Source organism: Mizuhopecten yessoensis, unplaced genomic scaffold (genome assembly GCF_002113885.1).
Source record: "Mizuhopecten yessoensis strain PY_sf001 unplaced genomic scaffold, ASM211388v2 scaffold11173, whole genome shotgun sequence".
In the NCBI taxonomy this organism is placed as follows: domain Eukaryota; kingdom Metazoa; phylum Mollusca; class Bivalvia; order Pectinida; family Pectinidae; genus Mizuhopecten; species Mizuhopecten yessoensis.
This window is the reverse complement of record NW_018408916.1, coordinates 458,317-485,548: the sequence shown is the minus strand read 5'-3', so window position 1 is coordinate 485,548 and position 27,232 is coordinate 458,317. Positions and strand designations below refer to the sequence as shown.

General features: G+C 36.5%; 1 protein-coding gene across 1 annotated transcript; it reads left to right on the top strand.

Moving 5' to 3' along the window:
- LOC110467383 lies at positions 1-22,020 on the top strand. The gene is made up of 9 exons (XM_021524506.1): positions 1-258; positions 5,145-5,348; positions 5,866-6,042; positions 8,302-8,496; positions 10,566-10,770; positions 12,738-12,994; positions 13,410-13,505; positions 17,355-17,421; positions 21,816-22,020. Exons 1-9 carry the CDS (start codon positions 198-200, stop codon positions 21,949-21,951), a joined length of 1,398 nt encoding a protein of 465 aa, XP_021380181.1. The 5' UTR covers positions 1-197; the 3' UTR covers positions 21,952-22,020.
- Positions 22,021-27,232: the final 5,212 nt, after the last annotated feature.

Genomic DNA, 27,232 nt, shown 5'->3' with positions numbered 1-27,232 from the left:
TGTGTTCTCGCCTGACCACGCACGTGTCTAGTCCTGAGGTACATTGGTGATGTCGTGAACATTGTTCTCTAAAGGAGATGTGTAACGTACACGTATCTCACGTGCGCCCTATACCTGAGTGAGATGTGTTATGGTAGTATTTGATACACACCCGTATCTTGAAGGTGAGCGGCCAGTAAGCGGACGACAGGGACACGATGAAGATGGACATCACCTGGACTGTTTTATTGTTATGTAGCTGTGCATGTTTTTTGACAGGTAAGTAATGTTTTGTGATCAAGAATTTGACATTGATGATTTTTGTATTATAATATACTTCAGTACAACTGTACTTAGAAAGATCTAAGCTATAAAACTTTTTCCAGATATATGGTGTGATGTGTAGTTAATAGATAGTTCCGTAAATTGTACCAATTGTTGTTACCCACGGGCCTTTTGCCAAACACAGTGGGTACCAATATGATTACAATATTTCTGCTTTCAGACTCTCCTCAAGCAACTCTCATTTTTTGCCATCGAGTTTACGTCTTTGGAATTCGTTAAACAATACAATAACAACATTGCCATCTTTAAATACTTTTAAATCTGCTATATCCAGTGGTGCAAATTCGTCTCCACCATCTTATTATAATCTTGGCGAACGGAATTTAGATATATTACATACGAAACTCAAGCATCAGTGCAGCTCTTTGAAAAATGATTTGTTCCGTGTTAAGATTGTTGATAATCCATCATGCGCTTATGGACATTCCTGTGAGGATGTTGGTCATTTTTTCTTAGAATGTAAACTTTTTAATACAACACAAATTACGCTATTTCAAAACATAAACTCTTTGAATATATATCCAGTAAATTTAGGTTTATTTTATTTAGGAATGAAATTATGTCCGTAGATATAAATACAGAAGTATTCAGACACGTGCAACATTTTCATCAAATCCAGCAATAGTTTTTAAGTAAAATGTAAGAATTGTAAAATACAGTTTGTATGCCTTGTTAAATGCTATCATGTAAATATCAATATGTACTGTATTAGAGGAAAAGGCGTTGGTAAGTTGATATAACTTGTGCCTAATCCTCTGCTCAAATTTGGGGCAATAAATATGTGGGGAAAAAACATATATGATGTGATGCGTAGTTAATATATAGCTAGAACCAAATAAACAGCAGATATTATTGAAAACAGTTTTTGTTATTTACACATAGCGATCAGTTTCTAATATAAAAAATAAAATCCAAAGAATTCAGATAGTTTACTTAAGGATCCCCGTCCCTCCGCCTAAAACTGTACTGAGGCGTTGGTTTGTTTTCTTCGGCATCGCTATTGCATAACCAAATTCTTTCTGAACAATAACCCATACCTTGCGGTAGTTTCTTCAGATTTTTTGGGATGTTATGAAATTTGGTGTTTTTTTCTCATTTTTTTTTTTTCAATGGAACAAAATGAAACAAAAAACATTTTATTTGATGCAACATAGGGTTATTAGAAATATAACACATAAAAAATAATAACAATGTCAATATTGATGAACAAAAAACAAAAAAAATGAGTTATTTTCAAACAATAATACTAAAGCTAACAAAAATGCCCGTTACATGAATCAATAAAATTCCGAGTGCCAATGCAACACGTTTAGGACAACGAAAAGAAAATATAGGTGACAATAAAAAATATCTTGCGGACTTATTATACAAAAGATTATAAAGATACAAAAAAACTAAACAAAAAAGAGAGACAACTCTTACATTTGCACCAATATACAATTTACAACATACAATATAGCACTTTTTATATACGAATATAATACAGTAGGCATTACCAACCATTAAAATTTCTTCAAATGTAATAACCAATATAAAATAAAATTGCACATTGTGTATGAATAACATTATAACAAACAATGTACTTTACTGTGTCATAGCAAAAAATGTCACAATCAACAACAATAACAAAGTTTCACATACTTTACACAACAATAATACAATTCTACATAATGTACAAATAACATACCATGTTGTGATATAAAAAAGATCACACTTTATACAACAATAATAAACTTTTACATCCTGAACAAAACACTATTAAACGTTCACATTATGTACAGATAACAACATACGATATTGTGTTATAAAAATATCACTTTGTAAAAATAACACTGTTGTATGTAATATAAAAAATGAACTTGAAATATAGGCCTATTGGGTATATACATGAAATAACAAATATAGAATATAATCCTGACTATTGTGATGTATAAAATATTTCCCAGGCCAAAATGTCTTTCCTGTGTACAACCGTAGCCAAGTACCTCATTCCTTACAACCTTTCTGGTCCAGGTATTCAGATAACATCGCAAGTTCAACCACTCGTCTACCCTGCGACCAGGTTAAACAGTTATTGACGTATTCGTTATCACTTGTACTACTGGAGGGATCCTCATCGCACGTCGGTGTCAGCTCATCAGTAAAATTGCCTTAGCTTAGTAAGGGCCTCAGTAGCCAGCGTCTCTTCAATGTGTAAAGGAGTGTCACTTTGTTTCATCGCATAGTCGTGGTCTAGCAGTTGAATTTGGACATCGTTGTTGTTATTATTGTCAGTTAATGCGTTAAGTTTACATTTAAAAAGGCCGATTTTACGTCGGGCTTGCATGTCGGCCTTTTTGCCCCCACTTTCGCGATTGGAGATTTTTCAACGCAAGGGACACAACTCTGTAGTCGAAACGTTATTCAAACGAATAGTGGAAATCTTTAGTGTTTTGCTCTGGCTGGGACGGGGATCCTTAAACAGGTTAGGCGCATATGGGTAATACCCCTGCATTTGGGGAACATTTACCCATTTGAGTAATAATTTTATTACTGAAATGGGGAATAAAGTAAAATAAAAACACACAAAGTTGTTCTACTCATTATAAACAAAAAAGGGCGTCATTCTGTAAAACAAGCGTTAGCTGTAGTGAATTTCCCTTTAGCTCAGCGGTAGAGCATCGGGCTGGAGAGCCAAGGGTCGCTGGTTCGAGCCCCAGCGACGGCACTATCTTTATCACTATTTCTCGTCCTATTACAATTCTTTCAACATAATCAAATAAAAAGTACAATGAGTTACAAGTGTGCATACAAATATGTTTATTCAGTTATCTAATCTTTTGTGAACATGACAAATTGTATCACCTCCATTGCTTATAGTTTGTCGTAGAGTAGCTATACATAGCACAGAAATAAAAATCTTGCTTACCTGTCACATTTACACTAGATAGTCCCATTGACTACAAAAAATACCAAAATTGAATTTTTGTCAAATTTAACAACACTTTCATATTTTTTGAGTGTGTGGCATTGTTCAAAACTACTACAGCAATACAATTATGAAAAGAAGCATTGCTAATCAAAACTACACATTTTCCCCTTGTTTAAATACCTTCACCCACTGTCTAAGTCATTTGTGTCATATCCATTAAAATATTTAAACAATTTCCTTCTTAATAACAAAATTGATATTCTGCCTGTAGCACGCTCTGGTAAAGGGCTATCGGGTTTCTTCGATCACATTTCCCTTATTCGGAACCTCCCTATAAAATGGACTACAGACAACAATGGCGCGTCAATGTGACCATCTTTACTATTGAATTATTGTTGTGAACAGAGAATAGTATAACTAGTTTCGTTCGCATGTAGAAAGACCAACCACGTGGTCTGATATATATTTTCATAAATTCACTGTATTGTTGCAGTACCTAACTCTTAAAAAAATGGACTCTCTAACCCCCTCTTCCCTCTTTCTCTCCTCACCATTTTGAATATCATGAAATTTTGTTAAAAATATTATTATAAAGGGAAAGGGCTTGATATAAGTTGTACAACTTGCGCCCAATTTCTTTGCTATGTAAAAAAAGGCAATAGAATATGTTTAAAATTAAAAAATATAATTTAACTATTGTTTTATTTAGGCATAATACAATAGTTATTGCCCTTGTTGTAGGGAAACGCGATTCTTTGATTCTCAAAAGGTATGTTATCGTCTAACTGTATTATTCAAAATGATTTTGTTGACATACTCGAACTGGTGATATTAAGGTAATAGGTTTGTGTCATGCACCATTTCTCAGTAGAATTTCTTCAAATTTTGTAGTTAAGTTGCTTTGAAGTAAAGAAAATGTTCTCCACAAAATAAATATAGGTTGTCAAAACTTTAAGGATTTTAAATGGAAATTTATGTAAAAAGGAGTGAATTTTGAAAATGAGACACATTTTTTTTTGCAAAATAATGTCAATAAAAATGATACTGCCATATTGCATTAATGTATATCAATTTAATAAATGCTGAAATTGTATAAAATAAATTATCTATAAACGATTAAAAATTGATTTTTTATAATAAAACCATATACACATAGTACTTGCATGTAAGAGTTATCTTTATTGAAAAACTTCACAGTAGCGAAATAGGTAGCCGGTTTCCTGAAGTACAGAAAAATGGACACATGTGACTCATTGATAAAAACAACTGAATTAATGCCTGGATTGCTTTGAAATACTTAAATATTGAGAGAACACACTGTTATATCAATAATAAACATACAATATTCATCAGTTTAAGATTAAACAATGGCCTCATAAGAATATGCGGAAATTGTGATACTGTCTCCCTACATTAGATTTTCAACTAGGGATGTACTTCCTATTTCCGTTAGACCTAAGTATTTGATAATGTATAACCATACAATGTATTAGATTAAATAAGTGTGTTTGTCCTTACCGATAATGCCACGACAGCTGAACAAAATATGTCGTTTCCGAGATACAGGGAATAAAATTCACGTGATTTGGCGGTCACGTGGTTTGTTAGGGGGAGATGGATGCAAACTTCCGGTGTAAGTAAGAAATTGTTAAATTTGTACGAAAAAATGGCTGAAATTTTATGTTCTTCAAGAAAGTGATATTTGCTGTGTAGTACCATGGGGGGTTTTCATACTTTTTTGTGCATTTCTCAGATTTTCGGTGTAAACCGGAAGTACACATGCCCCCTATCACGTGACATGCGTTTTCGAAACCTGGTCGCAACGACGTATAAGATGTCGATTATAAATTTAATATTCAGGGATGTAGTCGTATTCTATCATCTATTTTCGTTGATATTTTCTCAACAGGCACTTCCGGTTCATCGATATCACGTAAGGTTAAATTGTTCCGGTTATCCAAACTGGCCCAGCATCTTCAGTATCGACACATAGATCCCGGTAACTCGTCTACTTCTGCGTCGTCAACAAAACAGTCCTGGGTCATCTGTCCAGTTCTAGAGAGACTGCTCGAGGAATACATGAGTGGATTTCCGGAAGTGGATAAGGCAATAGGTAAGTAGTAGTGTACGGGGTTAATGAGGGTGGTCACATCTATTTTATAAACGGTCTCTGTTGGAGGCGTTTTGGAAAGAGAGTAACTTCAACGAGTTTGCAAAAGCAAATTCATTATTTCATCACGAGACAACAGCTATAAGATCACAATGTCCTCAACGGAAGAAAGTAGTGGTTTTAGTACATGATAGGACAATAATTTTTCAAATATGACAGAACTGACCGTTAAGTGAAAGTACAGTTTTTACTATAGAACTCACTATGATAATGAAGCTACCCAACCAGCATCCTTTATTTGGTCATGTGATCTGGTTTGTGATGTTACAATTAAAATGTGATTCTACCAACAACAACAAAACCCGGAGAGGATCATAGTATTTATAGAACAGTATATTTGACTTCAAAATATCAAAATAGATTAATACGTAATAATCATTGTACTTATCACAACTCAGTACCCAGCACTACTTCTATAGAACGTATCCCAATGTATAGCTAACTAGTCGTTTTCATTTAGATTCCTTCCAGATATCCCACGCGGCTATTGACGCCTCATTGCACAGAGTGGCGAATGCATTCTCCTATTTACGGGACCCGAGACTAACCGAGGACCTGCTGATCAATGACTTGGGTCGATTGATCCTGGATAAACGGGTCAATTGTACCGTCACTATGTATGAGAAGGTGTTTATATGTAAGTAAACGGGAGGGGGGGGTGGGGAGGGGGTGTTTATATTTAAGTAAACGGGAGGTGGGAGTGGGGATGGGGTGTTTATATGTTAGTAAACGGGAGGTGGGTAGGGGATGGGGTGTTTATATGTTAGTAAACGGTAGGTGGGGTGGGGATGGGGGTGTTTATATGTAAGTAAACGGGAGGTGGGTAGGGGATGGGGGAGTTTATATGTAAGTAAACAGGAGGTGGGGTGGGGATGGGGGTGTTTATATGTAAGCAAACGGGAGGTGGGGGTGGGGATTGGATGTTTATATGTAAGGAAACGGGAGGTGGGGGTGGGGATGAGGTGTTTATATGTAAGTAAACGGGAGGTGAGGGTGGGGATGGGGGAGTTTATATGTAAGTAAACGGGAGGTGGGGGGGGGGATGGGGTGTTTATATGTTAGTAAACGGGAGGTGGGTAGGGGATGGGGTGTTTATATGTTAGTAAACGGTGGGTGGGGTGGGCCTGGGGCTGTTTATATGTAAGTAAACGGGAGGTGGGGTGGAGGTGGGGGAGTTTATATGTAAGTAAACGGGAGGTGGGGTGGAGATGGTGGTGTTTATATGTAAGTAAACGGGAGGTGGGGGAGGGGATGGAGGAGTTTATATGTAAGTAAACGGGAGGTGGGGTGGGGATGGGGGAGTTTATATGTAAGCAAACGGGAGATGGGGGTGGGGATGTGGTGTGTATATGTAAGGAAACGGGAGGTGGGGTGGGAATGGGGGTGTTTATATGTAAGCAAACGGGAGGTTGGGGTGGGGATGGGGTGTTTATATGTAAGCAAACTGGAGGTCGGGGTGGAGGGTGTTTATAGGTATGTAACGTATGTCATTATTTTTTTAATTCCTCCGCTAGGAGTCGAACCCGGGACCTCTTGTTTACTAGTCTTACGCTCTACCGAATTGGCTAAAGAGAACTTTTCGAATCGGTAGGAAGCGACTAGTATTTTACCAGAGCAACATGAAAGCAAAAGGGAGGTCGGGTGGGTGTGTTTATATGTAAGCAAACGGGAGATTAATGTTACTTCCACTCGTTGCTGAATCAGGTTAGAATGATCCTTCGAGTCGTATCATACCATGTTATTTTCTTGTGTGTTGCATCGAATTGTTTTGTTTGCCTTTACCGCAATACGTTTACAATTTAGAAATCATCAATCATTTTATCGTAGTTAACTCTAAAGAGGTGTACTTATTATTTTGGAATATTTCAGTAAAGAGATGGTCCTCTTTGAAATCATACATAAAAGTACCGAAAAACGTTCTTTTTTTATCTCAATTAATACAATGGCGAAATTCGGTAAAATCGCTTGCTCAAACGTTAGGAAAATGACTTTTTAAGCAGAAATGTGTATCGTGATACAAATGACCGCATCTTATCGTAAGCATCGTACCGCGATACGTATCGTATCGTGAGGTATGCGAATTGTTTCAGCCCTAGATTACATGCAATAACATAACAAAAAATGCACGTGTAAAAGAGCAGACTCTACTCAAGTTAAAAATCAGATTGAAAGAACTTTAAATCAAGTAGAATTTATATTTTTAAAGCATTATTGTATATTGTGGTACAATAGATAATTTGGTATTTGGAAATGTTGGAAAATTATTTAACTCCGGCAGAGAGGGTCCTACAGTTAATCGTTTTCCCATTTTTTCTAATCTTCAAAATATAAACCACATGGCTATGTTGATTATTTCTTAAATATATGCCCATTCTATAGAGTAACTTCAATTATAATACAAATTTCACAAGGGGAAATAACACTTCCATGACACTGAATAGATTATTCAAACATAATGCAGTACTTTTCGTAAAAGAAATTTGGCTATCTCAAAGAGAGAGCTACAACAGGTCCAGGTCTTTTATTCACCAATATACGCTTATCCATCACAATCATTGTTAGCGTCAAATCTTTACAAATGCGGTCATTTTGGCATTGAACAAATATGAAAAATTAATGACATTTGGCGGGGAAAACATAACATAAACAACTTCAGGTAACTTAAATGCCCTTTTGATAAATAGGTCCCTCACGATTTAAAGTACCCAATTACTAGTACATATCAGCTTTACTTTATACCAATTTTCTTATAAGGACGCCTATCGCTTTTGCATATTCTCAAGAGGTCATTTTCAAAAATCATTACCATATCTATTTTATCAAAACAGCTTAATTATTAAGAAAACAGTTGACATCCCCACACACGTGTTTGTTGTAAGTGTGTTGTGTGTTACAGATGCAATGATGAAACATTTGGATGTGATGATGGCTCGTGATGAACAGTCCATGGTGAGTCAGGTGCTAAGAATCCTAATGCATTACTTCCCGACCAGACCGGATGTGATTTTGCTGGCACCTCAAATCGTATATGCCGTACATGACATCGTGTTCCAGGGGATGATTGACACACTCCGCCTGGCAGAGTTCCGATGTACGGTTTTATATTTACATTTACTCTACATCCTGCCATTGTAATGCATTGTAACGGCAAATGTTGTTATGAGACTATAAACAACATTTGCTATTGAAACGTCATCAATCTATATTGTTACGTCATCAATTTCATTTGTTGTCAACACTTGATTTGCAGTTCAAAAACTGTTCGAAATAAATAGATAAAGCAGAACTACTATCAAAATGTAAATATAGATAATGAATAGTTTTGCAAATATTGTTATTGGTATTATCCCAGGATGGTAGCTTTAGAATTTGTAGCTTTACCAGCCATTTGGAGGGGTTTCCACATGGATATAAATAGTCTGTCTACTTTGATTGGCTTGCTAACATACTTTACACGCAGTGATTGGTTACCTGCTGTCGGTAATGTCACCAATCGTAGAGGTACAAGTGGGGAAAGTAATTGTAAACAAAATGAGATGGATAAAGTCAGAGATCCGAATGTTCATAGAGGATTGTTGGACATTGTTCTGCTATTCCACGCACGGCGACGCTGTTGTTTGGTTATGGTCTGAAATTGATAAAATCAGAGAGCTCCGAATTGGCAGTTCAGGGTCATACTAATACCAGAACCAGACGGAAAACCAGGACCAAGTGCTTCAATGTGTTTCTTTCATGTCTTTTAATGTAACTACCTTAGTGAATTGATATGACATGAATAAAATGTATTTTAGCAAACATCTATATAAAAAATATACATTGCATTATGATTTAAAACAGGAATCCAAAACATACCAAACATACCGGTCCTGACATTACCAGTCCTGGCTATAGAAAAAAAAGAGCAAAATCACAATAGCCGTAATAACAAGCAAAAACAGTATTTGAAACATATCTTTTTATATTATTTATACATTTAGCATGGTGTTCTTGTATTTCCTACATGAAACAACAACATAAAATAAGCTTTAACATTAAGTTGATAATACCTAAAATAAATATTTGGTCCCGGTTTTCCCTTGTCTGTTTAAAAGGGGCATCACGGTTAAGTAACCGTTTTTTGTGTCGTTGTTTCAAATACTACATAAACATATCAAGTGAGACTCCAATGACGATCGGATTTGGCTGAAATAGATTCATAAGTTTTACAACTTATATCAAGCCCTTTCCCTGTACAATAATAGTTTTTTAACAAAATTCACGCACCGAACCACACGCATGCGCACAAATATACACATGCACATGTAGATAAAGGAAGAGAGAGATAGTGGATGGTGAGAGGGTGAGGAGAGAAAGAGAGGGAAGAGGGGGTTAGAGAGTCCGATTTCTTAAGATAAAAAAAAATTGATTAAATCTAAGATAAGTATCGGTATTTCTACTTGTCTGACCAACGTTTTGTTCAGGGATTTCCTTTTACTAGCGCATGCGCATAGCACACCATTTCTTTGTAAACAAAATGACTGGCCGTTTGCAAGTAAGTGAAAGAAAAGTGTTGTACCGTGTCAGCTACGAAACGAAAAGTTGCCAAATGGTCAAAAGATAGCGCAAGGAGTACGTTACGGAATCATTATTGCAGGTGGGAAGTATTCAAAGGAGAAAATAACTGCCCTAGCAGTTAGTACGGTGCATGTATCCTTCCGGATAGCCGGTTAAGCTGAAATGGAATCGACGGAAATGCTAGCGCTGTTTGTGTTATGAATAAATATCTAAAACTATCAACCTCGCTAGTTTCTTTGTCTGAGTTTGAACACATATGAACTTAGTTTAATATGTTAATGGGCATGTATCGGAGAGAGTTTACTTTGTGTTTCTATAATTATACAGTGGTTTATGCGAAAGGAAGGGATAAGTGACTGGTTAGTTTGATTTTGCCTTGAGGCCCTCCAAGGGATAACTGTTGTGATGGCCACGGCGTATTCTGTTCTTTCCTCTGTCGGTACTCGGGGTCAAATGAGTTACGTGTGCTATTAGACTTATAAAATTCATAATATTACCGGGTTCAGTAAAATGGTATGATTTAATTATATTGCTGAATTAAACGATTACTTTTGTTTTTACATACTCGCTGAAGTAATTTAAATGTCAGACTGCTCTACATTCCAGATTTGGACATTTTTTTATTCTATGTCAGAGACAAAATACATTACGCTTTTGAAGCGGATGCAAATCCTTCTTCTGATGTTTTGTTTACGACCCTGTCTAACATATTGGAGGAAGAAATACCCATGTTCCCTAAGATGTGGACGTGTACCTCACCCACGGACTTCCTTACAATCCATGAGGCTGTTCTCGGGCAGTTCAGCGATCAGTAAGTCTAACGGATCAATACAAATTTGTTCGGTACTATTGCCTAATTGTGTAATTTGAGTACATGTAAAGAATATTGCTCTTGTCAATGAAATGACTTTTTTTTTGTACGGAAATAAACATTGCTAATACCGTTTTTGCATTACTATTTTGGTAAAATCTCAAATGATTAATACATTTTAAAATGGCTTTTCATTTCAATATTAACCCAAATGTGTTGCTTCTACATTTAAAGATGGAAATGTTGTGTACAACTCATTTCAATATTTTATGTTGATGAACTCGGATGGATAATGCAACATACAAAGAATTATTTTCACCAATTTACAAATTGCAATTGACAAAGTTTGATTATTGAAATACTGAGTAGAATATTAATTGTGTTGGTATGATGGAAGGGAGACAAACTATCCAAAAATAGGGGGTTATCTCCCTTTAATAATTACTTGTGTTCAACAAACCATATATCATTATTCTTAATAGATAATCTTCTTCCACTAACCAGTCAACATCATAATTGATGGCCTTACTGGTATAATCCACTTGATTTACGGACTTGCAACTCGTGAAATGCATTTTAAGATAGCATGATGCATGTAAAAGTGGATACTTTATTTGCAAATAAATGCATCAGGAAATATTCATTCACGCTGAGAAATTTATATATATAAGAAACTTTATATTTCTATGAGGTTTTTAAGTTTCGAACTGTTGTTCATTTTGATATATCAAATCAACACTTGGTAAACCAAACGAAATTCCTTTGAAGGAAAGATTTTTGTATATTAACGTGGTTTATGGCAGAGCAAATTGTCGAAGGATCGGGGATCGTTCAATTGTCCCGAATAAAATCTATATATCTAGATTATTATATACAGTATTTGTTTTCCATTAATAGACATACATCTTTCATATTATGTATTATAGAGAATAGGACGGTAAACAAGCATTGGAAAGTTTCAACAACCTGAATATACTACCCCAGTAGAGCTAGTAAGATGGATAACAGGGACAGGAGAGTCAATACATGGTGTGCGTTTGACTTTGACTTGGTGTGTTCAGAGCATAAGACGAATTCGAAGTTTAGATCTGTAAAGTGTGCCCCCATTCCTTCGCCGATCCCCCAAATGATGTGACCATTTTTCATTCGTGAAGGGTTTAAATTACACCGAGTGCTCATATAAACTTCAACGTCTAAAAGTATTCCCTTCACATCAGGATAGGTCCAAATACACACACGCACACACACACGCACACACTATAATTGGTCCCACGTCCCTGTGACATTGAGTCCAACGTTTGCTAGTGATTTTGTTCCGTTAGATATTTGTACAAATAATTTTGCTATTGTTGTCTTTTGACTTATTTCGCAAAATCCCCAAAAAGTTTTGTATCATTTGTTATGTTTCAGTAAGGAATTCAGAATTGGTGAAAATAGTATATGTTGAATTGACCAGAGAAAATGTCAATTAAATTCGAACACTTCGATAATGTTACCCTTACAAAGTTCAGGAAATAAAACAAAAACATTATAGATGAAATGTTGAAGTGTGACTTAATTTGAACTAATCATCCTCAATACCCCAGGGGTTACGTTCACTTACGTTCTCTGCACCACTGGAACATGTCATGACAGCACCGAAGGCTCTTTGCGCGACACCTTAGAGATGTTAAAGTAGTTGAATGTACATCTAAAACATCGCACGGCAGCATAATGGTAAAATTGACCGGCTTTGAAGTCGGTTGTCGCGCCTCTTTAAAATTCAAATGACAGGTATCGGCAAAGCGATTGGTCAGGTTTTTATACCTAAAACCAATAGAATTGCTACTTGTGTGCCTTCGATTTTGTCATGACATATTCCCGGGAAGCAGAAAACGTATGTGGGCGTAACCACTGGAGTTTCGAGGGAAAATACTAATATACAGTACATGTCATAGTGTAATAATGGAAAACAATATCTGGTTTAGTTTCTTTAAGATGCTGACGACGGGCTCTGTTTCTGCTATTATTGTAAGTGACATCAACCTGTTGTTTCGACTACCCGATCGCGGTCTCATACATCCATTTACTATGGATGACCCTAAAATTGACTTGGTGATGAAGGCGCTCGAGAATATTATCTTGAACTACGCCATTGAAGTCATGAGGAAGACCGCGGCTTACGATCTATCTCTGACCACACATGGACCGATACAGCCGCCACAGCTCCTGCTGGACATATTATGTGAGTATGGGACAGAAAATATGTAGGATAGAACATTTCACCCGAAATCATTATAAAATTGGTAAAACCCGAGCGTTTTGCTACAATTTACGAGGGAGGTTTTTATCAACTAATCATTATACATAAAAGAATATTTTTCGTTCATTTCGGCCATCAAAATGAACTGTCCGTGGGCAAAGCTAATCCCAAATGACGGATTATGAGAGAAACCTCGCTCTGACAAATAATTATTTAAAGTCAAATGTGAATGTATATCATGTGTTCTATCCAAACAACCACAATTATATTACAAAATGGCGTATATATGACAGGCGCGCAGGGCGTTACCTTTCCTGTTTGAGAATGTTTTTGTATTGTGCATATTGCATAAAATGAATGAAGATGATAACCCATATTTAACCTTTGAACTATGTAGCTCCGAGTGAACTAGCCGACACTTTGACATTGTTTACACGAATTTTTGTCCCCCCACCAACATCAACAACAACAACAACAACAACAACAACACCAGGTAAGATACACGAGGACCAAGAATTCGGTAAAAGGGACCATTTCCAGCTTTGTTAAAATTACATAGCTTTTGTTTCAGAAGTGCTACGAGATTTATGCTGCTGTTTTAACTTTTTTCAATCCTTTAACATCTGGAGTAATTATTTTGAAAAAAATCGTATTTTTTGCATGGTAATATTTGGGAAAGGACATTTTCTTTCATGTAGTGCTTTAATGACATATTTATCATCGCAAATGTGAGTTTAATCGAACATTTTGTGAAAATTTTAATGTAAAATATAGGATTTTTCAGTCTTATTATTCTTGTATATCAAAACTTTTCATAGTATGAAGAAGTGGTGTTATTACAAATATGTATGCAAAAGTTCAGTCCAAAAACCATGGTGGAAAGTATTCATCTCGCACAACAAAGTACCCTGTGTACCCAAAATGGGGAGGGCCTAAGACACCTCCCTGGCGTCCACCAAAACGCAATGCACCTGATTACACGTAATTGGTAATGAAATTCGTTGCAGGCCTACAATAAACCTTTAGGTGCATGTTAGGTCACAAACAATTCCAAATTCCCATCAATTTCATCACTCGGCGTGATTGATAAAGGTTTTATTAACAATCAATTTAGAGATCAAATGTAATTTTCTTGTCATTTTTTAGAATTTGTTCTTATACATTTTGTTATCACTTTTAACACGATTTATCATCAGACTTTCGTTTTTTGTGTCGCCTACGACGGATGTCGGAAAGACACATAGGCGCTGCTTTTCCGACGGCGACGGCGGCGTCAACAATGTTAAGGTTTTGCGTTTAGCTCTGTTTCTGACAAAGCTACACCAACAAAACCTCGATCATAGATTAAGCATGGGTAGTGGAGCCTACTGCACTAAAAACATTTCATTCATTTCTGCATTTTTTTGGTAAAAGCCTCAAATTTCTGGACTTAGAAAAAAACTCAACGTTAAGGTTTTGCGTTTAGCTCTTGCGTATTAGGCTTTTTGCGACAAAGTATAAGAGCTAGACCAACCAAACCTCAATCATACATGTATCATGGGTAGTAGAGCCTACTACTCTGAAAATATTTCGTGGAATTTTGCACTTTTTCGGATAAAAACCTGAAATTTCTGGACTTTAAAACAAATCAATGTTATGATTTTGCGTTTAGGTCCGTTTCCTTATGTACTATGTCAAATGCTTATTATACTGTCAAAGCGGAACAGGCGACACATATAATTACGCGTAATTCTTGTTACATTGCTTTTAGGGGATATTTCATACTCATTTAATCACGTAAATGTAAAGGTACACAAAATGTAAAAAAAAAAAGTCGATAATTTAAATGGCTTTTGGATATACTGACTCAAACTGGCATAGATTGCGCAAATGAAGAAGTTAGTATTGGTCCGAATCGCTACATTAAGTATCTGCACAAAAGAGAATCTGAAACAGAACGTTTTGCAGATGAAACTACTAGTAGGTTATTTTCTCTTACCAATCAAGGACCTGTTTTACTGCTGCTGTTCACATAACAAATGTTGTTTTGGTTTTAACAATTTGAATTCGAAGGGAAGTTAATCCACACTTCTGCAAAAACGTGCCAAGCATCAGTTAATTTTCACACACAAATTGTGGTGTTCTGCGTCATCACGTGTTTGCTCATTTCATCTCATTGGCAATGACCTAAACCCTTGTAAGGGTATAAGGAATAGAGTATTTTAATTCTCAATTATGAAGTAGGTCATCTGGAAAATTTGATGAAGTGTCGTACATCTTATCAAAGAATCAATTAGCCTTCACTCACATTTCTTTCGTCTTCAGTATATATCAAAACTACACAAAATGCTCTTTCACTGTTTTGGGTTAAGATAAAAACTGATATCTTTTGTAATTAAGTGTTACGCTATTTTTGGCATTTCCCTGTCTAGTATTTCAAAAACCTTTCATTATGTAGTACAATTTAATAAATCTATAGTTCAAGTATTCATTGGTCCTGACCATTGAAATAGGGAACATGTACTTTCATACAGACAACGTGACAGCCTTAATAGATGGTACATATATTTATGTTCAAAAAAGTGCTGTCAATAAGCTTCAGAGAGTGTCCTACATTGGCTAGAAGGAGCGTAATTATCTTAAATTCATGATCATAGCTCTACCTGATGGCTACATTTTGGACAAGTAGGACCATTCACTGGAAGCCAAAATGATGCAAGCATTACAAAAACATCAAAGACTAGCTCACATGGTTGGGGCAAGACGACAATGTAGTCGTTGATCGTGGTTTTAGAGATGTCCTGTCAATGTTAGAGGCATCATGTATTAATACTAGTATGTACTCATATCTTAAGACTGGTCAGAGACAACAATCTGATCATAATCTACAGGCTAACATTGACAGAACAGTTACTAAATCCCCATGGATTGTAGTCTTTTCTTTGCCATCTTAAGCATTGGATATTGGTTAGAACTCCATTCGTATCAAATTGCTTCATTTATATAATTGAGGAGGTGCTAAAAATTGTGCTGCATGCCTCAATTGGATACGGGGACCAATTCAGAAAAGACAGAACTCGCACATTAAATGTAGTTTCTACTTACAAAAACGAACTGTTGTCAGATTTGTTCCAAACACAAAAGCCAGACTAAATATAATGTTTGGATTCAGTAAAGCACGACACCAAATGATAACAATCCACAAAATATTACTGCTGCCAATGCCCAGTTGGTCAATGAACTATGGGAATGTTTGCTTATATAAGTATACTTTACGATCTTGGCTATCAGAGAAATCTTCAAAATTCAAATCAGTTGCACCCAAGGGCTAACAAGTTCCGACAAAGCCACAAATAAGTTGTTTTCTTGTGAATATATATAGTTTCGCCAGTTTAAAAACAAACTCAAAGCCTCGCATCATTTTTTTTCTTCTTTCTTTTTTCCAAAAAGCCTGCCATTCGAACACATATCATGCTCTTGCATCTTGCAAAACATTATCTGTTAATGTCATCGGCTGTTAATACGGCGTCTAACTGTAATAAATAAATAAAAACTAAGTAACAAACAAACATACAATCTCTGAATTCCATTGATATTGCAAGAAAATTGTCTGGGAATCTAACAACTGATTAGGCAGTAGAATTAATGTTTTGGTGGCCATCTTGAAAAGGAATAAACCAGCGAGTCTTTTCCAAACATGTTCTCTGTTGAATAAATTGTCATTCCATCTTAACTGGAACAAATATTTTCTCCTTTATTGTCAGTTTTCAGTCATAATGATTAGACTATACACATAGCCATGAATTCTGATGAACATTTGATCCCTTCCTCGAATGTGTTCTACCACATATTTTTTATTGATATTTTTGTCACTTGTAAAATATTTTTGGTATACACAAGTTATAAGATACTTCATTCATTTCACATTTTTTGTCTGGAAAATATTATTGCTTGAAATGTCTTCCGGCTGTTGATTCGGCTGTAAATATCTGATAACTCACCATAGCAAGATATTTGTACATGTATACTGTAGCATATGGTCCCTAGTTTTGGTTGCATCAACAATGATCCTTCAATGCATTATAAGATTGACAACATTATTCGTCTTTTGGGAAAAAATCTGCCTTTATGAGAATATCAGTTTTATGCTCCTACGAAAAACGAACCAAGTGCCCATTTGAATTTTGGTTGGTGTTTTTGTTGTAATAAGGTTTAGGTCTACACCTCACCAAAAGAAAATTGAAATCAAAGGAGGGGCCATTTTGGAACCCCCTCCCCCTTCATAAACAACATACTGTCGGTCTGTTGTCAGATTGTAAAAATGGTTTTCATTTAAATATTCATTTTGCACATTGCGCTTCAGTTCCGGCCAATGTCAATTTGACCGATGTGCTTACCCAAGGGAATCAAGATCTCTCCAGCCTTAGAAAGTGAGTAGCCTTACTTCTATGTGGACTCTTGGTTGAAAGGTTAACTACTGATAGATTGCTGATAGCTGAGAGTTTCTGTGTCGAGCTGAGTACACTCTTTCAGTGGTGTGTTGAGTCACGTGTTTCAGTGTTGTGTTGAGTCGCATGTTTCAGTGTGGTATTGAGTCACGTGTTTCAGTGTGGTGTTAAGTCACTTGTTTAGTGTGGTATTGGTTCACGTGTTTTAGTGTGGTGTTGAGTCACATGTTTCAGTGTATCGTTACGTCACATGTTTCAGTGTTGTGTTGAGTCACATGTTTCAGTGTGGTGTTGAGTCACGTGTTTTAGTGTAGTTTCTAGTCACATGTTTAATGTGGTATTGCGTCACGTGTTTCAGTGTGGTGTTAAGTCACTTGTTTCAGTGTGGTATTGAATCACGTGTTTCAATTTGGTGTTGAATCACGTGTTTCAGTGTTGTGTTGAGTCACGTGTTTCAGTGTGGTGTTTAGTCACGTGTTTCAGTGTTGTAATGAGTCACGTGTTTCAGTGTAGTGTCAAGTCACGTGTTTCAGTGTAGTGTTGATAAGTGTTTTAATGATGTGCTTTTTCAATTGTACCGTGTGGTATTTAGTCACGTTTACAGTATGGTGTTTAGTCACGTGTTTCATTTTTGTGTTGAGACACGAAATTCAGTGTGATGTTAAGTCACTTGTTAAGTGTGGTGTTGAGTCAAGTGTTTCAGTGTTTTGATGAGTAACGTGTTCCAGTTAAGTGTTGAGTATCTTTTTTCAGTGTGGTATTGAGTCACGTGTTTCAGTGTGTGTTTTTTCACGTGTTTCGGTTTGGTGTTGAATCGCATGTTTCAATGTGATATTAAGTTGCATGTTCAGTGTTGTTGTTTTTAACGTGTTTTAGCGAAGTGTTCAGTCACGTGTTACTGTGTGGTATTGGATCAAATGTTCCAGTGCGTTATTGAGTTTCGTGATATGGTTTTTGAGTCGCGTGTTTCATTTTGTATTGAATAAGTGTTTCAATGTGGTGTTTAGTTCAGTGTTTAAGTTTGGTATTGAGTCACGTGTTTCAGTGTTGAAATGAGTCACGTGTTTCAGTGTGGTATTGAGTCACGTGTTTCATTGTGGTGTTTAGGCTCGTGTCTTAGTGCGGTGTTTGGTCACATGTTTCAGTGTTGTGTTGAGTCACGTGTTTCAGTGTTGTATTGAGTCACGTGTTTCAGTGTGGTATTAATCACGTGTTTCAGTGTGGTGTTGAATCACGTGTTACAGTGTTGTGTTGAGTCACGTGTTTCAGTGTGGTGTTTAGGCTCGTGTCTTAGTGCGGTGTTGGGTCACATGTTTCAGTGTTGTGTTGAGTCACATGTTACAGTGTTGTGTTGAGTCACGTGTTTCAGTGTGGTGTTTAGGCTCGTGTCTTAGTGCGGTGTTGGGTCACATGTTTCAGTGTTGTGTTTAGTCATGTGTTTCAGTGTTGTGATGAGTCACGTGTTTCAGTGTAGTGTTGATAAGTGTTTTGGTGTAGTGTTGATTTACGTGTTTTAGTGATGTGTTTATTCAATTGTACCGTGTGGTATTTAGTCACGTTTACATAGTGGTGTTTAATCACGTGTTTCATTGTGGTGTTGAGACACGTGTTTCAGTGTGATGTTAAGTCACTTGTTTAGTGTGGTGTTGAGTCAAGTGTTTCAATGTTTTGATGAGTCAGTGCGTTATTGAGTTTCGTGATATTGTTTTTGAGTCGCGTGTTTCATTTTGTATTGAATAAGTGTGTCATTGTGGTGTTTAAGCTCGTGTCTTAGTTCGGGATTGAATCACGTGTTTAAGTGTGGTGTTGAATCACGTGTTTCAGTGTGGTGTTTAGTCACATGTTTCAGTGTTGTGTTCAGTCACGTTTTTCAGTATTGTATTGAGTCATGTGCTTCAGTGTGGTTTTGAATCACGTGTTTCAGTGTGGTGTTGAGTCACGTGTTTCAGTGTTGTATTGAGTCACGTGCTTCAGTGTGGTTTTGAATCAGGGGTTTCAGTGTGGTGTTGAATCACGTGTTTCAGTTTGGTGTTGAATCAGGTGTTTCAGTGTTGTGTTGAGTCACGTGTTTCAGTGTGGTGTCAGTGTGGTGTTGAATCACGTGTTTCAGTGTTGTTTTGAGTCACGTGTTGCAGTGTTGTATTGAGTCACGTGTCTTAGTGCGGTGTTGAGTCACATGTTTCAGTGTGGTGTTTATTCACATGTTTCAGTGTTGTGTTGAGTCACGTGTTTCAGTATTGTATTGAGTCACGTGCTTCAGTGTGGTTTTGAATCACGTGTTTCAGTGTGGTGTTGAATCACGTGTTTCAGTGTTGTGTTGTTTCATGTGTTCCAGTGCGGTGTTGAGTCACGTGTTTCAGTGTTGTATTGAGTCACGTGTCTCAGTGTGGTTTTGAATCACGTGTTTCAGTGTGGTGTTGAATCACGTGTTTCAGTGTTGTGTTGAGTCACGTGTTGCAGTGTTGTAATGAGTCACGTGTCTTAGTGCGGTGTTGAGTCACGTGTCTTAGTGCGGTGTTGAGTCACATGTTTCAGTGTGGTATTAAGTCACGTGTTTCATTGTGGTGTTTATGCTCGTGTCTTACTGCGGTGTTGAGTCACATGTTTCAGTGTTATGTTGAGTCACGTGTTTCAGTGTTGTGTTGAGTCACGTGTTTCAGTGTGGTGTTGAGTCTCGTGTTTCAGTGTTGTGTTGAGTCACGTGTTTCAGTGTGGTGTTGAATCACGTGTTTCAGTGTTGTGTTGAGTCACGTGTTTCAGTGTGGTGTTTAGTCACGTGTTTCAGTGTGGTGTTTAGTCACGTGTTTCAGTGTTGTGATGAGTCACGTGTTTCATTGTAGTGTTAAGTCACGTGTTTCATTGTGGTGTTGAATCACGTGTTTCAGTGTGATGTTAAGTCACTTGTTTAGTGTGGTGTTGAGTCAAGTGTTTCAGTGTGTTTTTGAATCACGTGTTTCAGTGTTGTGTTGTTTCACGTGTCTTAGTGCGGTGTTGAGTCACATGTTTCAGTGTTGTGTTGAGTCACGTGTTTCAGTATTGTATTGAGTCATGTGCTTCAGTGTGGTTTTGAATCACGTGTTTCAGTGTTGTGTTGAGTCACGTGTTGCAGGGTTGTTTTGAGTCACGTGTCTTAGTGCGGTGGTGAGTCACATGTTTCAGTGTGGTGTGTTGAGTCACGTGTTTCAGCGTGTATTGAGTCTCGTGTTTCAGTATTGTATTGTTGTATTGAGTCACGTGGTTTAGTGCAGGGTTGAGTCCCATGTTTCAGTGTGGTGTTTAGTCACGTGTTTCTGTGTGGTGTTTAGTCACGTGTTTCAGTGTTGTATTGAGTCACGTGTCTTAGTGCAGTGTTGAGTCACATGTTTCAGTGTGGTGTTTATTCACGTGTTTCAGTGTTGTGTTGAGTCACGTGTTTCAGTGTGGTATTAAGTCACGTGTTTCATTGTGGTGTTTATGCTCGTGTCTTACTGCGGTGTTGAGTCACATGTTTCAGTGTTATGTTGAGTCACTTGTTTCAGTGTTGTGTTGAGTCACGTGTTTCAGTGTGGTGTTGAGTCACGTGTTTCAGTGTTGTGTTGAGTCACGTGTTTTAGTGTGGTGTTGAATCACGTGTTTCAGTGTTGTGTTGAGTCACGTGTTTCAGTGTTGTGTTTAGTCACGTGTTTCAGGGTGGTGTTTAGTCACGTCTTTCAGTGTGGTGTTTAGTCACGTGTTTCAGTGTGGTGTTTAGTCACATGTTTCAGTGTTGTGATGAGTCACGTGTTTCAGTGTTGTGTTGAGTCACGTGTTTCAGTGTGGTGTTGAGTCACGTGTTTCATTGTAGTGTTAAGTCACGTGTTTCATTGTGGTGTTGAGACACGTGTTTCAGTGTGATGTTAAGTCACTTGTTTAGTGTGGTGTTGAGTCAAGTGTTTCAGTGTTTTGATGAGTCAGTGCGTTATTGAGTTTAGTGATATGGTTTTTGAGTCGCGTGTTTGATTTTGTTTTGAATAAGTGTTTCAATGTGGTGTTTAGTTCAGTGTTTAAGTGTGGTATTGAGTCACGTGTTTCAGTCTGGTGCTGTGTCACGTGGTTCAGACTAGTGATGAGTCACGTGTTCCAGTGTGATATTGAGTCCCGTGTTTCAGTGTGGTATTGAGTCACGTGTTTCAGTGTGGTGTTGAATTACATGTTTCAGCGGAGTTTTGAATTACGTTATTACGTGTTTCATTGTAGAACTGAGTCGCGTATTTTAGTTTGGGTATGAGTCATGTTTTAGTTTTTTTTGAGTCGCGCTTTTCAGTGTTGTGTTGAGTCACGTATTTTAACGTGGTGTTGAGTCACGTAGTTAAATTACATTTTTAGTGTGTTCTGATTGATACTTTTTATTGTTTCAGTGTAATGGCTGACCTAACGGGGAGCAACTCAACTGATCCTAACATCATCATACAGCTGAATGACACCTTATCAAAAATAGACCACTTCCTCCAACGTCTGGCAAATCAGCTGCAGAATATGGTACATTTGCCATAGTGGAAAGACGATGTCACTCTCTCATTTACTTGTTAAGTGTTTTGAATGTTACGATAATAAACAATCAAACCGGATGAGGTTTTTGTTATGCTTTCCCGATAGTAAATGACGCGAATTGATACAAAACTCAATTGTAGCCACAATTTTACAGTGAGCACATTTCGTAAAACTCAAAAGAAATCTGACCGAGAGGCGAGTAATGTTCGGGCCCCTGCAGAATCGGAGGTTTTTCTTATGTTTCTTTTAATCGGAGGACATTGAAGAGACCAAAAATGATCGTTAGCCCCTATTCCGCCTTTGCGTATTGCAGAGTTTTCTTCTCTTGTGAGCAGGTATTGATTGTTCCGTCATTGGTTTGTGTGAGAAATTACGTCGTTTTCTCAAAAACTGATGACGTTACTCTCACAAACAAATGAAGTAACAATCAATACCTGCTCAGAAGAGAAGATAACTCTGCAATACGCAAAGACGGAATTGCAAGACTTGGGATCTTTTAGTTTCCTATCTTTCCTGTCTTGGCTTCCCGATTGGGTCTCCCTAGGTACTCGTCTTCATATGACACCGGCTGTTGCGTCTCCCTAGGTACTCGTCTTCATATGACACCGGCTGTTGTCTCTCCCTATGTACTCGTCTTCATATTGACACCGGCTGTTGTCTCTCCCTAGGTACTCGTCTTCATATGACACCAGCTGTTGTCTCTCCCTAGGTACTAGTCTTCAAACGACACCGGCTGTTGCGTCTCCCTAGATACCCATCTTCATATGACACCGGCTGTTGTCTCTCCCTAGGTACTCGTCTTCATATGACACCGGCTGTTGCGTCTCCCTAGGTACTCGGCTTCATATGACACCGGCTGTTGTCTCTCCCTAGGTCCTCGTCTTCATATGACACCGGCTGTTGTCTCTCACTAGGTACTCGTCTTCATAAGACACCGGCTGTTGTCTCTCACTAGGTACTCGTCTTCATATGACACCGGCTGTTGCAAGGACGTTAAACCCAAAATAAATAAAATTGTTCCGTCAAATAGGACTGGATCTATGAAAATGCTGTCATTTTGATTTAAACATATTTTATTTTTCATTCAACAAAAAGGATTAGGCACAAATTATCAACTTAGAAACGCCCTCTCCAATACATTTCATTATATTTATTACATTACAACAACAAATATATTTATAATATATATACATATATGAACAAAGAAGAAACGACGGGAAAAGGGAAGAAAGAGAAATTTAGAAGAATAAGAAAGAGAGATGATAGGATAATACTACTGACCTTAAAATCTGTTACTATTTTTAATGTAGGTTTGGACTATATGGAAGATATTTTCATTGTCTTCATCTGACAAGTTTGGAAAACCGTACAGAATAACATTTAGAGAAATATTACAATAACGTGAGATATCATCAATCAAAATTTGTCTTTGTCTGATATACAGCATACAATCAAAACAATAATGGACTGCGTTTTCACACTCATTTCCACATGCACACATTGGATTACCTATAATATTAACTCTATACAAATCATAATTTAAACTACTACATGAATGACGCAATCTTGTATGTAAAATATTTAGTTTTCGATTTCCTACATGAAAGAAATTAGGCAACGAGTTACCTTGGTTACGCTGAATCGATGATATAAAAATGTTAACGGGTGGCTGCTCTCTGACAGTATTTGGTAAATCGTTCCATAGCCTTATAGCAGAAGGAATAAAGGATTGGAATGAACTAGACAGTCGGAAATTGGGAACAGTGTAGTTTTCAGTATTTCTCAAGTTGTAGCTATTGCGTTCGCAGACATTAGGAGGAAGAATGTTAGTTAAATAAGAAGGTGTTTGTTTATTATGGAGTTTATACATTAGGGAAAGTTTCTTAAGTTTTCTTCTTTCAGATAGAGGTTCAAGTTGGGATTCCTGATGCAGTGATTGTTTACTAGAAAAAGAGGGTAGGCCAGTAATAATTCTTGCTGCTTCAAGCTGAACTTGTTCAAGTTTAGTTAGATCTGCCAGAGAACAACCATCCCAAACTTCACAGGCATATTCCAACACAGGTAACACAAATACTTAATATATTCTGAACAAAGTTTTCCTACTTAACAAAAAATTAAACTTTCGTAGAACTGATACCTTTTTCATGCATGTTTTTTGAATTTCGGAAATATGTAAAGACTATTTTCTATCTGCACTAAATTTTACGCCTAAATGTTTATTGCTCAACACAATTCATAGTCTCAGTACCAAAACAAATCTGTAAAGGAAGGATATTTCGCGAATTCGATATTAATAACACATCAGTTTTCTGTTGATTATATTTAGTAAGCCAATCCCGTGACCATTTGTCAAGTTTTTCCAAATCTCTGTTGACACATATTTCAATATCAGCAAAAGAAGACGAAGAATACATCAAAGATATATCATCAGCAAATAAGCGTGAAATACTATTTAGATTATCATCAATATCATTAATATAAACCAAAAATAACAGAGGACCTAACACATTTCCTTGTGGTACACCAGCATTTGTGTAACCTATAGTAGAATACACACCTTTAACAAGAACCTGTTGTTGTCTGTTTGATTTTTTTTTTTTAACCAATGTAGTAAACCATCTCTAATACCATAAGCATGCAATTTATGTAAAAGACCTCTATGCCAAACTCGGTCAAAAGCCTTCGATATATCACAAAAAATTAGACAGGTATGTTTTTTTTCTTTTAATGAACAACATATATTATGGTAAATTTCTATTAACCGATGGACAGTGGAATGATGAATCATAAAACCAGATTGCTTTTCGTAAAATAAAGAATGATCAAGGAAAAAATTATTGATGTTTAAATACAACTCTTTCAAAAACCTTACCTATACAAGACAACAAAGTAATTGGTCGGTAATTTGACACCAAGTGTCTATCACCTTTTTTGAACAGAGGTAAAACAATACCCTTTTTCCATATTTCAGGGAATATTTTAGAATTTAGTGACATATTAAAAAGAATTGACAATGGCTTACATATAAAATTTGCTGTAAATTTTAGCATATGATGACTTATAGTATCATTACCAGATGCCTTTCCTAATTTCAGAATTTTCAAAATATCACATATTTCATCACTTTTAACCACAATAGAATAAAGTACAGAATCAGTTCTGGAATCAAAACTGGGTAAAGATTTGCCAATATCATCTATGTTTGAGATAGAGCTAAAATAATTATTTAGAATATTTGCTTTCTTATCATCATCATATTCAATATTTCCATTACAATGATTAACTAGTGGTGGAATAACCTCCTGAGAACCCGACTGTTTTAATAATTTACGCACTAGTCTCCAATATGACTTAGGATTACTGGTATTAAGATTATCTATAATATCACCAACACTATTATAAAACATTTCTCTTGCATATTTTTTTCATATAATTAACCTTGTTTCTTTGTCTTTTAAATTTCTCTAAGTTGGATATTGACTTAACACGTTTAACAGCGTTATTTGACCGGTCTCGTAACTGCAAAGCTTTTCTTAATTGGGAATTCATCAGCAATTTATCACGAGGTCTTATATACACTGTTTTATTTAGGTATACATTCTTTAGCAAGTTTCAAAAATTGTTCAGTAAATTCAACACATGCTACATTAACAGAAATAAAGTTTTGAAAAAATGTAGGCCAATCAAAAGTATCTATTAAACTAGAAATATGTCAAAATGACATGAAAGTCACCCCATCTCCTGTATGATTATTTTCAGTATAATAAATCATTGACCAAGCACAACTGACATATTTCCACCTGTCAATCAAAATGGTCTAACAATGACCAGGTATGCATACTCGCTGTTTAGGTAACCATGCCAACCTACTAGGATATAATAAGAAAGCATGTGTTTGATTTACTTGAAGAAAAGGTACCATGTTTTATGACCATAAAACACAAACACTGCAAATAATTTCTTTTCTTTTTTATTTCTGTGACTTTCCCTGGCCTTCTGCATCCCAATTTCAAGGCCTTCCACATTCAAACATGCCAAAGTGCCAGGATGAGATATTTCATGTGTTAAAATGAAAAAAAAAGATATAAAAGAACTGAACATGCATATTGGAGCAAATCATTTTCACCAAAACTAAAGGCTGATAATTAAGGAATTTCCAATCCCTATCACTAGTTTGTACTGGTATTGTATTGGTGGTTATTTAACTCCATAGTATCAGTTGATAATTCTCAGTAAAAACAATTTGTTGGTAAAACTGTCAATATCATTGGTTTCCGCGCGTTATATATTTCCACGCAGCCATTTTATCAAGCAATATCTCGTTACTACGTGACCTGCTGGACACAACACAAAGATATTTTAGACATTTGGCCATCGTCTGTAAACTGACACAAAAATTACCGGAAGTTCGTCCGGAAAACATAAGAATTAATCACCGATTAAAAAACACGCATAAATATGCAGTTTTGCTTAATACACTTTTTATCTTGCTCAAAATGAATCCATACTTGAAACAAGTCCACTGACATGAAGTTTAGAAATTAAACCAACTTATTGTAATGACTTACAGTGTATTGCTGCAGCTGTTGAAGTACTTCCTTCCATTTTAGTTTGTGTATTCTGGAAATGATAAAATATCAGCTATCTTGCAATGCTTAATTGGGATATTTAGTGTGATCATGGTTTATTAAAGCATGTATAGACTATAGGGGTGTAACAATGTATCGGAAAACAAGTATATCGCAATACACAGACCATACCGTACATGTATCTATCACAATGCGAAGCCGATAATAAAATATTGCTGAATCGCAACATGTTCTAACAGTCAAATAGATATGCTAATATCCATATTCCAGGCTATTTCTAGCATACAATTCAATACAAACGTATCGCACAAATGATCTCAGATTTAATGACAGGATTTTGACACCCATTAAGCCAAATTATCAGAAAAACATACTATGAAATTATATTGCGACACTATCGCAATATTTTCCTTCTGTATTGCAATATATTCTGGTAAGCCCACCCCACAGGGGCTTGTATGGACTTATATGATAACATTAGCTAGAAATACCTATATATATACGTATTTCTAGCTAATATGTATCATATAAGTCTATACAAGTCCCTGTGCTCAACCTGTATTGTTACATCTACGGTACCTTCAACCTGCAGGGGGAAGTGGAGAAACTAAAGAGAAATGTTTTGTTACAGATAGAACGATCAGTGATCTTAGGAAATATTATGAAAGGAGCCATGATTTGCAGAAAGAGCTGCA

Bases quoted from the DNA above. Each gene is read 5' to 3' on its own strand.
- LOC110467383 (XM_021524506.1), top strand. From the start codon at position 198: ATGAAGATGGACATCACCTGGACTGTTTTATTGTTATGTAGCTGTGCA. The intron at 259-5,144 runs GTAAGTAATGTT...TTTTCTCAACAG, and splicing joins CTGTGCATGTTTTTTGACAG to GCACTTCCGGTTCATCGATA. The intron at 10,771-12,737 runs GTAAGTCTAACG...TATCTGGTTTAG, and splicing joins CTCGGGCAGTTCAGCGATCA to TTTCTTTAAGATGCTGACGA.